General features: G+C 35.0%; 1 protein-coding gene across 1 annotated transcript in view; it reads right to left on the reverse strand.

Moving 5' to 3' along the window:
• The window catches only part of LOC121412118 (plexin-B-like), a 57,634-nt gene extending 43,607 nt beyond the window's left edge, over window positions 1–14,027 (reverse strand). Inside the window, 8 exon segments of the mRNA XM_041605024.1 lie at window positions 473–590; window positions 1,511–1,610; window positions 3,345–3,498; window positions 4,810–4,939; window positions 7,039–7,154; window positions 11,022–11,171; window positions 12,669–12,884; window positions 13,983–14,027. Of these exon segments, the coding sequence (XP_041460958.1) occupies window positions 473–590; window positions 1,511–1,610; window positions 3,345–3,498; window positions 4,810–4,939; window positions 7,039–7,154; window positions 11,022–11,171; window positions 12,669–12,884; window positions 13,983–14,027 (1,029 nt within the window).
• Between the last annotated feature and the right edge of the window lie 392 nt (window positions 14,028–14,419).

A 14,419-nucleotide genomic window follows, 5' to 3' on the forward strand; every position in this document is an offset into this window, starting at 1 on the left:
GAAGAAATTTAGCGTAATACTAGAGTAAAAGAATGTTGGCCATGGATGTGTGTGATAAATAAGACCTTAATATCATTAAATGTGAGAGGACATGTAGTACTGGAACAAGAAAGAAAGAAACATTGTCAATAACTTTATTTTGAGTAGGTTAAAAGCTTCTAAAGACTATCTATACTAAATGGAGTGGTCCAAATTTCAGAAGAAATTACACAAGATTTACTGGTAGGTTTGCAGGAATTTTGGCGGCTCCTGGTGCAAAATTTCATAGTAAGTTTTTACGTAGATGACATACGTCTCCTTAAATTATGTTTTCAGAGCAACTGATATACCTACAACTGAAATTCCTTGAGATAAATCATCAGATAAGAAGTCCACAATCATCCAACCTAACTGATCTTCCCCTTGTAATATCACCGTAAATAATAAATACAGGATTTTGCTTCTAACTTGTATCCATGCAGGGAGTGCTTACATTGTCTCCAATGATGACTGTATCTCTTGCCTGGCATTCTGAGCTGCTATCATCTGTACATTTGTTGTCATACACACACCAGTCACATGGAAAGTCAACTGTGACACAGGCTGAACATCTGCATGTTTTGGGGAATTAATATGGGAAGAATAAACATCAATTAACAACTTCACAATATGTTCTCCTTCATATTATCAGAAGAAAGGAAAATAATTAATGCTAGTTATTTGATCTTTAGATATTTTACTTTGGATGTGGCATTCCCTGTTGCATCCTTTTTTTTACTATGCTATAGATTAAAACATATATTTTTTACTTCTAAAGAACAATTGTAAAGCATGCATAGTTTGCTTTAATTAGTAATAATAATAATAATAATATGCATTTATACTCTGCCATCTATCAATAAATTATCTATTCCAGGGCACACCATCATTATTACTACCCCCATTTTAGCTTGAGCTGCCTTCCAGGAATTCAAGGAATTCGTCCTGCTGGGTACCCATTCACCTCACCTGGGTTGAGTGCAGCACAATGTGGGTAAATTTCTTCCTAAAGTAAAACACACCATGGCCCGGAGTTGAACCCACATCCCACTCATTGAGAGACAAGAGCCGTAACCACCAGACCACAACGCCCCCACATCATTAGTCATGAATAAAGTACATTGAATCAAGGCGTAACTCACCTATATTGATTGGTTTCTTTGGATGATCTTGTGAAATTCACTTTTGTCTTAATACAGGAGTGATGACAATTTCCCAATGAGGGGCCAGTTACATCAAAAGTAACAACTATGATAATATTGCAATTGTGGCTACTACCATGGTAACAGGGCTCAGCAGCCAATCACAATCAAGGATTCCATGGCAGATATGATAAGGGCAAAGCTACAATAGTTGTAAGTCTGTATGAAATAGGTCCCTGGTAACTAGTTGTACTTTAACTCTAAGGGAGTATCAGTACATTTTTGCCGAGTCATGCTATAACAAGATTCATCACATTGATTGTAAAGTATGACAAGCCCAAAGAACTTACGATCTGATGTGACTGCAGTCAAAAAAGGAGAAATCTGTGGTCACAAATTTGGCTTTCGTTTCAGTTGACACAATTGATAGATCCACTGACACAAAGTATGCTGGCAACAATGAAAGGTAACATTGCAATCAATTTAGTAAAAGCAAATATCCTCAATTCAATTCAATAATGTTATTTATTTGACAAGTTCAATTGCATACATGGCAGCCAAATGGCTGAAATTTTAGCATGCTTACATATACAATAATTGTCTAACATATTGCATTTCAAGTTGAAAGACAGTATACAGATAATAATTATAGCATGATACCCTTATATACATACAAACATTATGAGGAAAATAATTATAATTCATTATAAATTCTAAAAATCAAAGTAATTCATTAATAAAAATTGCATATAATACTTATTAAATTTACCAATCCTAAAATTTAACACATTAAAAAAACATCTCAAGGAAAAGCATAGATAACATTAAAATAATGAGGCAAAGTAAGAGTAAAGGTGAAAGACTGGTAAAAGATATTGCACAGACATATTGAGAATGAATGTGAATTTAAAACATTAATCATAAAAGGTATTGCACTATTTTGAAATCTCGTTGTTTTGCACCTAACTTGTTCATATTTCACTTCTTTCCTCAGCATGTATCTACTTTGTTTTCTTTTCTTGAACCAATCATTGTGTTGATATTTTTTTACTTGGATAGTGCAAAAACACGACATAATTGATTTCTTCTATCTTCCAAAGATTGCATGTGTAAAGAGGCAAGAGCAGGTAAATACGAATCATATCCAAGACCTAGAATAACCTTCAAAGCTCTCTTCTGCTCGATTTTAAATATTTGGTCTCTTGTAAGTGAGCAAGTGAAAACTGGCACACCATATTCCAGAACAGGCCGGATGTATCCGCAGAACATTGTTGTTTATTCGTGTTTAGTGAGATTAAACTTCTTAAGCATACGTAGCATGTATAATTTCCTGTTGCATCTTTTGATCAAATCGACAATATGAGAGTCCCACTTCAAGTTACTTTGGATCCTGCATCGAATATATTATCTTATGATTTTACTTGGCACTTACAACATCTTCCAGTCACAGGAATTTCATGCAACAAGTGAGGGAGGGGGAGGGAACTTTGTGATTTCCTATTGCACATCTTGACATCAACCAAGTATGTACTTAACAGCAAATAACTTCTTGTAGATTTCAGGATAGTGATTGACAGGTACAAGTCATGCGTCATTTTTAATTTATAATGGTAAATTGGTCATTTATGCATGAAATCAGAATTTTGCTCAAAATCAAGAAGTTAAGGTCTGTAAAATATGATCACTATGATTTTTTTTGTACAAACACTAACACTGGCTTTCTTGGCAATCTGACTATGACAAAATTTATTTTTTTATATCAAAATAAATTCCTTATATTGACTTGTGTTAATTTAGTATTTATATTTTACTTAGTACTTATTTTAGCTCAATGTGAGTTACACCCCCCCCCCCCTTTGCCACTCCAATCATATCAGAGAGCTGTCATTGAAACAAGATGTCACAATTCAAGATAACACTACTTTATATTATAAGATTAACACTACATTATATTATAACTAAAACTATTTCAAAAGCAATGGTGTAATTTTCCACGCATTTCAGTCTATCCCCTTAATCTCAGATGCTTTTAAAACAGCTGCAAGGATATTAAAAATGGATTAACAATCAAGACAATAACCGTGTCAGAACACTTGTTAAAACAGGAATGTTGATTCACATTCACACACGTACATTAAAATAACACATCTTCAAAAGAAATATAGTCAGACTACATGAACTTACATCCAGCAGGAATTGTAGGTACTTCATTTGCAGGAGGAGATGTGCAGGTGAGAGTATCACCAGAAGTAGCAGCAGCGACCTCATAGGTACCAAAGGTACAGTTATATTGGAAGGGGTCCCTAAGATCTGGGAGCTGTTGTACTGTTATGGTAATCTTAACAATCAAAAAAGAAAACCAAGTGAATATTTCTCAGCAAAAGTGCAACATTTTATATGTACAGGAATTAATTAAACACAATCTTCACCAAGTCCACAAATCTTCATTTCCAAATATACTGCATGCAAACATATCAAAGTAAACTGAATAATTTCACTCAGATTACAACAATTTCAAAGAAAATCATTCAATACTGTTTATTATCTGTAAGAACTAGACATGCAATATGTCCAAAATATGTTGCCTAGTATGCCTTTGAAAATCTATGACTTCTGCTTTGTAAGACTCTCACTGTCTCAACAATACCCCCTGGCTCATATAGATTATCAACAATGCAGTCATATGAAAACTTCAAAAAGCAGGTTTAAATTGCAGAAATTTGTGCGATCTGAAACATGTTTGAGCCAGAAACACATACATGTATCAGCATGATAGTTTAAAACTGAGCAAAGCTGATTTTAAATGTATTTTTGCTTTTATCACTTCCACTTGTTTCCGGTGTTAGGGAAAGTTTGTGTACCAAACGGCCACAAGCAAGAACAAAATAGTGCACGTCTTACATGACCCCTCCTCACCGGGTCAAATGGCACTAATCCTGCATTGTGGAGGCCTTCGTTCTGACTGTGCAATGAGCATGTGCAATGAGCAGAAATGCCAAGTTTAAAGACATTCGCCCGTATTCTGAAGTCGGGTTTAACTTAAACTCAGGTTTAAAGTATGGGAAGCCAAACGTATCAAAATTTTTATTAAGTGGTATGTTTCTTATGTTTAGTGTGCTCTTTCCTGATTCATCTATGGTGAAAACAATCATCTATTTATACTTCCTACACAATCATAAATGATTTGAGAACCGATTGAGCTGAGTATGATATCTCTACTGTTAGTGATTATGTAACAATTGGCTGTCCATACTTAAACCACAACTTTAAACCCGAGTTTAAGTTAAACCTGACTTCAGAATACGGGCCAATGTGTGAGATTTTCTGCGTATCAGTGTGAGATCCAGCGATAATGTGAATTGCTTATGGGGATATGCTGTGATACATGCATGAGAAAGAAATTTCAGTGGATGAGCAAGTCCCTAAAGTGGGAGTCTCACGCATAATGCCTGGGACTTGCCAGATGTCTGAATGAGATAAAAAAAAAATGGCAGTTTAAGAAATGTGTTTGCAAAGGCCTAGGGAAAGTACTTTGATAAAGTGGGTACATGTATCTATAGACAAATATATATAATTGGAGGAGGTGATAGACAGAGTCAAGTTCATCCTTCTATTCTGAGCGATTGGATGAGAAAAAAAAGTAAAATACCTGCTGGTCCGTTAGATCGTAAGGAAGACTATCTGGCTGTACATCAGAGATGGAAACACATTGTAAAGCATTGTATGATAACCATCGTGATGGTTCCTCAGGCAGATCGCATGCCTCATATCGTGTGCACCTTGAGAACGAAAACAAAGAATATCAATTATTTTCCATAAAAATTGCTGTGAGAGAAACAGTTTACAGTTTATATGGACCGTACACTGGGTATATCCTGGAACATTCTGAACATTGTCCTTCCTCAGTATTTTGTCTTTTCTAAGGGATATGACAAGATCAATAATCTGGTGGATGTCACAACTTTCGTCATACATGTAGCTACTTGTCTTTTCTTTTTAGCATGCTCTAACTTGCTATTATTACTCTGTTACATGAAAAAACCTATGATAAAAGTTAAGACAAGAGCTGGCAGTCAAAACTTTATCTTTTCTTTTAGGAAGATTTAACATCCTTTGCCAAGGCAAATTTAATTCAAGCATAAGAAGACATTATTCAGATTACATTATTAGTTTCCCTCATCATCGATAACTAGTTAAAAAAACGTTCTTTCATGTTACATTAAGTTAGGCCCCACATTTTGATTCATGTCATTTTTTCTCAATCTTTCCTCTTTTTTCTCTCTTACAATAACCACTCTTACATGTAGCTCTTTCTCTCTCTTAACAATTAAGCCCACAGTTTAAAGTACGGTTACACAATGCCAGCTATGCTTACTGAGGAAACTTCCCTGAATTTCAATGGGCCCATTGGTTACAAACAAAGCTTTTTCACTGGGAATTAACAGTGGTTTTGATTGGCTTTCTGTGAAAAGGAGGGAGGGTACTTAGACAGAGATCACTGGCGGATCGGGGGGGGGGGGGCACAGTCGGCCCCTACATTTGTAATGTAAACATGCTGTTATAACAGAAGTGTGTCTCCCCCCCCCCCTTTTTCAAGTGAAGATGTTTTTTTTTCTTTTTATCCTTTTTTTTTGCTTGTCAAATTTTTCTCGGGAAAATGTGCCCCTCCTTCCAAAAATCCTGGATCCGCCAAAGACAGAGAAAAGACAATCTTCAGAATCCCAATTTACAACAAAGATAGTGGTCTCTTATCTCACAGATTTATGAAAAAAAGTTTGACAAAGGATACAATACATGTAGCTCTCCAGAATAACACCCTGGATTCATTTTGCATGGAGAGCCAGAAAATTTTGAAAAAAGAAAATCCTCAAGTCATTGAGTAAATAAAGATGTTAAAAGCTGACAGTGGTATTAAATTTTAAGCTGCCATTAAAGGTAAAAAAAAAAGGTACATACAATTACTGTATTTTAGACAACAAAAAAAAGGGGGATATCTTTCGATGGCCTCACAGTTATTCTACAAAAATTCACAATGAGTAAAAGTACACTCTACATTAAGTATGTACATGTAGGCCCACAGCTCACATTAACAGGCAGCTCATACATACATATGAACTTTATATAGCATATCTATACTGCACTACACATAGTTGTAACATAGTAAATAAAATACTGATAAAAAGAATGACCTTTGTTATTTTTTTATACTTCCTCAAACATATAAAGTTTCCATCAATATCCAAAGTCCAATAGAAGGAAAGCATTTAGCCATGAGAAAAATACAATGAATAAATGGTACTTAGTTATCATTTCCTGCATTTTTTTTTACAAATGAGTAAGGTTTTTTCAGAATAGAATGCATGGCTGGATGCCTACATGTAGGCCCTACAGAGTTACCGAAGTGTGACATCATCAATAATACTTAATTAGCCCCCATTGAAGTCAATGATGTCATATCTCAGTCCCCCATGGACCAATTCTCACCAAATTTTGGTAGTGGGGATTTATCATCAAGTGCTAACAAAATATGGTATGAAAAATGATGGAATGCAAAAAAAGGTTTTGTGACATCATCCTTTCGCTACTCTATAGGGTTACACCCATCAGGTGGTGACAGGGAATACTGATTGGGGGGGGAGTAGGGGGAAAGATGACATTTTTTTACTGAATGAATTAAAATAAAGGGGTAATAATATGTAGTTACAGGAACAAGAAGGACATTTGATCTCTTCTTTGCATCCTATTTTTGTTGCAAATGCATGGTCAACGACTAAGATCTTAGCAGGGCTGAATCACTCGTCTTGCCGGGGGCGGAAACCAATAGCCCAATCTTTTTAGGGTAAGGCAATTTACAATTTAATTCAAACAAACTTCTCACCTTTTTTGTAAAGTACACCATCCACAGTAAGGGTCTCCATCGTTTCCTCCATTGCCGCCAATGCACTCATCACAGGTTTGGTATTGGCCACAGTTTGCCAAATTCAGTTTAAGTACCTGTATAACATAATGATTAATTGAAATAATTAAATTTCATCTAACCAAAGCTCTTTCTGACACTTCTTTCCATTTGGGCAAATGAAAATTTAAACACAGGCAGACCTGAAAATTGTTTATTTATAAACACAAAGTGATCCCATATACAATAGGTGATATACAAAAAATTACTAAAGTATTATGTAAAGTAAAATAATAAAAAGAACTCATTTAAGGAAAGATAAAATACCTATATATATGCAATTTGAATTTGACATTGAATCATTCACTTGCACTATCAACTTTTTGCTCTCAGTATGTGTTTTAACACTGCATCTAAGTTCTAAAGTAATGTATACTACATGTATTAAATTAAAATTCTTTATATGCATTCCAAAATTATAAGAAAAAGATTCTGAGCATGCAATGTCAGCCCATTTTTGTAAATGGCTCAGTTTTATATAAAAAAGGGGGAATCCTGAAAGTATTTATGACTAAAAAGATTTTATATGACTATAATGTACCATCTATTTCTTTACATGTATTTTATTTGCTTTGTTTCTTTGTCTATGTTTTGCTCTTATTATACCCATGGAAAGCAAATTTCTAAGTAATTAAAGGGGAAGTTCACCCTGAAGAAAATTTTGTTGTAAAAATAGCAGAGAAAAAAATATTGGTCATGGTTTGAGGAAAATCTGTTAAAGATTAGGACAGTCATTAGAACTTTTGGATTTGTTTTGGAGGTCTTGGATTTGTGACTAATTTGTGATAATTTAAAGGTCAAGTCCACCTCAGAAAAATGTTGATTTGAATCAATAGAGAAAAATCAGACGAGTACAATGCTAAAAATTTTATTAAAAATCGGATGTAAAATAAGAAAGTTATGACATTTCAAAGTTTCGCTTATTTTCAACAAAATATTTATATGAACAAGCCAGTTGCACCCAAATGAGAGAGTCGATGATGTCACTCACTCCCTATTTCTTTTGTTTTCTATTGTTTGAATTATACAATATTTCAATTTTTACGAATTTGACGATTACAACCTCCTTGCCTGAAGCACAAAATGTTAAAATAATGTAATTCCAGGTGTTCAGGGAGGAATGAAACTTCATTTCACAGGACAATGACTAGAAAATAACGATATTTAATATTTCATATAACAAAATACAAAAGAAATAGTGAGTGAGTGAGTGAGTGATGTCATCAACTCTCTCATTTGGATGTAACTGGCTCGTTCATATAACTATTTTGTTGAAAATGAGTGAAACTTTAAAATGCGATAACTTTCTTATTTTACACCCGATTTTGATGAAATTTTCAGTGTTATGCTTGTTGATTTTTTCTCTTTTTATTTAAATCAAGTTTTTATTGGGGTGGAGTTGTCCTTTAATGGTTCCTGAAGACTTATTTTTGTTTTCCTTTCATGATCAGGTGTGAATTGTTTGATGATTTGTGTATTGATATTCAAGAAGTACAGTGGATATAATTTTTCCCATTCGCTATGTAGGAACACTGCTCGCATATGACGTCAAAATCAAATAATTATATTTCTAATAACTTTTAAATTGTCAGATAGATATATCTCAAACCTTCTGCAATATTTTTTTTTATAGTTTGTTGCTATTTTTACAATAAATTTTTGTCAGGGTGAACTTCCCCTTTAAGTTGCAAAGACAAAATAAAATCTCTTGTATTGTATCTTATCATTTTCAAAACACTGAATCAACTTTGTAATTTATCTTATTTTACTTTAATCTAGAAATTTGATGTGTCCAAAGGACACAGATGCCCCTGCTTAATGCAATCAGAAATTCATATGATTCAACTTAATCGTGCAGAAATCAATATGCATATAATGAACAAATTTAGACCTTTTATCTTCTAAAGACTCACCCTTTCCATAATAATCTCTGACAGAAGATATGACAGTCAGGTCATTTTATGTGACCTGACTGCATTTTATACTCCTTTCATACTGCCCTCTTCATTTTTCACCAGCAAACTTCGCAGGCGAACTTCTCCGCCTTGCATTCCTCACTTCCCCGGCGAAGAAAAAAATGTACCCTTTGGCAATGACATTTCTTCCCCGGCGAAAGTCAACAAGCAATTGCAGAACAAACTAAAGAAAATTGTAAACATTACTTCTTACCTATTACAAAAGGTATTACAACATATTTTGGAAGTATTAAGAGAAAAACAAACAATATTACCTTGTTTTTATATTTTAGCACATTTTATAATGTAAAACTTGCTTTTAATAAATATTGTTAGTAAAAAAAAATTATGTTCCAGGGATCTATTTGGCCATAGTATTCAGCTGAGCTTGCAACTATCATGCGTGGAATCTCGGTAAAGGGGACTTTGGGAGAGAAAAAAATTGACCTCTGACGTCATTAAAGAGAAGTTCTCCGGTTTACTTTCATACTGGCATTTTCATCAGCGAACTTCACCGGTGAAGTTCTCCTGTGTAATGTACCTTTCATACTGGACACTTTTCCCTTTGCCGGTGAAAGAGCAATATGAAAGGGGTATTAGTGTCATCTACCCATGCAGACACCAAACAATTTATTTTTCTGGGGAATATTTCCAAAGTTATCATGCAGAAACCAACTCGCACATATAATGAGCTGTGACCTTTGACCTGCGGACTCTGAATTCAAACTTAGCCTGTATTTTGGTGTCATCTACCTACACACCCAAATTTTTTTTAATTTGTTGAATATTTCATAAGTTATCATGATGAATATGGAAACCAACTTGCACATTCAATGAGCTGTGACCTTAGACCTGCGCACTCTGGTTTCAAATTTAGCCTGTATTGTGGTGTCATCTACCTACACACCAAAATTGTTTTAAATCCATTAAATCTTTTAGAGTTATTGTGTGGAAACCAAGTAGGGGGACGGACGGACAGGGGCAATGCTAGGGACAGTGATTTTCCGCGATTGCGGAAAACGGACGGAATTCACGGAAAAGGCCTTTTGAAACGGAAAGTGGCATTTCAAACGGAAAATCACGGAAAACGTATTTTCCCTCAAAATACACAGAATAGCAACAGAAATTACTCCAAAATAACAACAAAATGAGAATATTAAATGGCCACAAAACCCCAGAAAACACGATCTCACTTCGCTACAATCATGACAATTCACACATCGTGATTGCTCTCGACATCAGCACACTCGATAATACCCCGCGATCGTACTCGGCCGGCCGGGTTGAGCTTCACATCGCTTCAGATCGCTCAACTGCACGGTCGTGTGTTGCTGCCCTCTACGTTTGAAGATGTAACAGCACGATATCGTGGTCTTAAAATCCAAGATGGCGGATTGGCGAAAGTTGTTGACTGATGATAACGATGTCCAAAAAACCCCAAAATTATCGATGAAATTTAATTTCACCGTAAAATAATGCTAATTATGTGAAAGGTGAGGATGTATGCATGCTAAATCAGTTTGAAAAATCATTAAATACACCAGCATAGATCCGATTAGAACGGATTCTATTGTGTTGTTGGTACAGTAGCAGATACAAATTTTGGAAATTTGGCCAGAGCGAGTGTATGCGCTTTGATTTTGCTATTCACTGTGTAAACGGAATTGTCACTTTTCCGTGTGTACAACGTCTATGGGAAACGGAATTTCCGTTTTCTGACGAGCTGAAACGGAATTTGTGATTTTCTGAAACGGAAAAGGCCATTTTTTGAAACGGAAAATCACTGTCCCAACAACGCTTAATGCCCCATCAAGACTGTCTGCAGGGTCATAAAAAAGAATAATGTGGAAATAGGAAACCCATTGTCCTGAAGTTGCCCGATTAATATTTCTTGTGAACTAAGTCAGGCATTGCAATTATTTGCAGGTCTTTTTTTATTGATATACTCACCTGTGAGCTTTGATCTGAAGTTCTTGTTGTTGTTGTGGCTAATGTTATCTGCTCTGTAGATTCATCAAGAAACAGCTCTCGTAAAACAGACCCACTTCCAAGAGGGATTGTCTCGTAGACATAGCCAAAAGTGCTGTTAACAATATTCACCTGATGAAACAAACCATGATATGAAAACATCAATCAATTCAATATTTTACAGGTGTGTGGGAACATTTAAAATTGCCGGCCATATGTGCTGGCAAGCCAGAATCTGTTGATGTGGGTTATACTTCACTGGGACATTGTGGTCTAGTAGTTTGACTCATCATTCAATCTGAGAGTCATGGGTTCAAATCCCAGCCATATCTTTTGACAAGGAATTTACCCACCTTCTGCTGCATGCAACCAAGGTGAGGTGAATGAGTTCGTGCTGTCTGGATAATTCATTGAATGTACAGAATAGTAAATTACGGCAGCTCAAGCTAAAGCCAGGGTAATAATTACAGTTACAAATTTATAGATAGATAATGCAATATAAATGCATTATTATTATCATATCTACAAAGCACTAAGAGCCATTATTCCACTGCATTGAGTACTCCATAAATTTACACATACTAATTTCATTGTCATGATACCAATTACACAATTAAATTGAAGTCCATTCTGATGGCAAGTTGGTTAAATGAAAGCAGGAATATGTGAGAAACATTCTCTATGAATATTGACAAAAATCCATCAAAAATAACAAGAGGCCAGACAAGAGTTATTACTGCTTATCTTGCTTTTCTGATGTGATATATGGAAAAGCATCTACATATCCATTCATCACTTCATCACTAATAATTCAATACGTTTCCACTCGTATGTGTCTTTCCAAATAAAGATTCTGGAACAGCGTGTCGGAGGAATATTGATTGCCCAAATAAAAGTTGTTAAAGAGAACTTCATAGACTTTCAATATGGCATAGCTGCTCTAATGTGAAGTAACAAATGAAAGTATTGAAAATATATGATCACTGTTTTATTCTCTGATCGATTTTCACCAACTTTATTGACATGTTTTTTTAATATATTTTTTTTTATTCAAACCAACATGACATTGGGAGGCCTTCCCCCTATCAGCATCGCTTTTCCTCTGGATAAAAACAGGGACAGACATTTGTCATCTAAAAATGAATCACACTGTAAACATAAAACAAAATCAGAGGCAAAAATAAACAACATAGCAATAAGGTAGGTTTTCTAAACTCTTTTCACTTTCACTGTAAATAATAAAATTGCATGCAACATACACATACAAAAAGAAAGTAGATGTATATGTCCAGATATAATACAGAAATGGATAGTTTTTTGTCTGGAATGATTATCATCTTTGTTGTCACTTCAACATGTAAAGAAACCCCATTCAACTTGTTCCATGAGATGTGAATTTTTTTAATTTTATTTTCAATAGGTAGTTCTCACATCCACATGTTTCATTATCAGTAAGTATTCAGCAATCTGTTTTATTCAGATACCAAACATTGTTCCAAGCTATATTCTGTTTTCCCCCTAAAAACGAATTTTTCTTTGATAAAAAAGATGAAGATTAGTTATCGGTCTGAACTTTCAATTTTCGTACAGTAGAAATTATCCTTTCTCTTTATCAGAACACTAACTAACCTTTTGAAGGTTTCCTTGAGTATCTCCTATGAATGCTATAGTGTGTTGTCTCTCTATGGTTGTTACAATGGAGGTGGGAGATGCAGCACCAAGAGGGATGACAAGTGATGCAGGGAGGGGATTCGCTCCACTGGCATAACGGTAGTACAGAAACGCAGTACCATCCTCTATTAGATAAGCAGTACATAGAACTGAATCGGGTGGTTCTGTGTTAATCTGCAAAGAAAGAGAGGAAGAAAATGGAACCACAATAAGAAAGACAGATGCATCTTCTGATGTACATGTATATATTCTTGGACCTCTTTCATAAATACATGTACTATGGAATAAAAAATACAATCTCTTCACGAATGTGTGGAAGAGCCATAGTGTAGTGGTTCTGTTTCTTGCCTTGAAAACAGAGGGTCGTGTGTCAAATCCCACCAAAGTCTAGCGTCCTTGGCAAAGCGTTAATCCAAACTTTGCCACTTCGACCCAGGTGCTAAACGAGTACCCGGTAGGATGCAAAAGTTATAGTATGTTTGAATTTGCCAGCACCATTATGAGGCTGCGATGAATGCAAGGAATGCTCCCAAGGAGTGGAAATTTTGTACTTTTCGTGTGGGATGGAAATGAGTCCAATGACGGGGGTAATAATATGCTGTAAAGTGCTTTGAGATGTTCTGGGAAAAGTGCTATATAAAATCTAGATATTAATATGTATCATTATTACTATTAATGTGATGATGGATATAGGAGTAACAAAAACAAATTGAAATATGAAAATAAATAAATTGAAATTGAATAAATGGATTGAAATCGAATTATTGGAATTGAAAAAACAATGGGAATGGTGAATTAATCAGAGGGGCCATTACTACATTGGCATAGTACCAGTAGTACTGAAACTAAAAACCTTTCACTACGGTACTAAAAAGCTGTTCACAGAATTGAATGGGTTACTCTGAATTAAATTGAAGAGAAAAAGTAAGAAAAATAGGCACCAAAACCAAATACAGTACAGTATGCTGTACATCAAGCAACCAAAAATTACTTGTATACTCTATAAATGTGAAATCAATTGCTCTTCAGAAAATCACTTGAAAATATGTTATTACAAAGTCAGACTTTGTGAGACAGCCTCAGATTTCCTCCAGAGGCAAAGTAGTAGTAAAATACTTCATTTTCTTTTTTGTATTAAGCTAGATGAGAATCAGGTAAAATAGATGAAAATGAAAAGATGTGCAATAAAGCAAACATTTTCTGAAGGAACTCATGCATTTTTTCCAATAAACAGATGGACGATGGACAATATAGCTGGGTATGACGACAAACCACAGATGAGTTATCAAGATAGAAAAGAGACCAATCCAAATGCATTTAGACAGTTTCACTACCATCCTTACATGTCTTTGAAAACATCTATCAATTGGCTGATCAAATATTTATATCCATGTGGATGCTGCTTTATACATGTAGATGAGGTTGTGATATTTTTATTTTAAGAATACAAGGCTTCAGTCTTGATTCAATTTATTACAATGGTGTACTTAAATCTATCATTCTGATCAGTGGTGGGCCGTGACCCGAGGGAGACAATGATTGGAGGGGCCCTGTATTATTTGTGAACAATGTTGTGCCCCTCCAATGCTTTGTCTCCTCTAGGTCATGGTCCGCCACTTGTAACATCTGGGAGAAGTATGGCAAGCTGTGATGCATTTCTGTTTGAATTAGTTACTTTTGTTGGGATATATATCCCTTGACAGCATCAC

Source organism: Lytechinus variegatus, chromosome 3, assembly GCF_018143015.1.
Source record: "Lytechinus variegatus isolate NC3 chromosome 3, Lvar_3.0, whole genome shotgun sequence".
NCBI classification, from domain to species: domain Eukaryota; kingdom Metazoa; phylum Echinodermata; class Echinoidea; order Temnopleuroida; family Toxopneustidae; genus Lytechinus; species Lytechinus variegatus.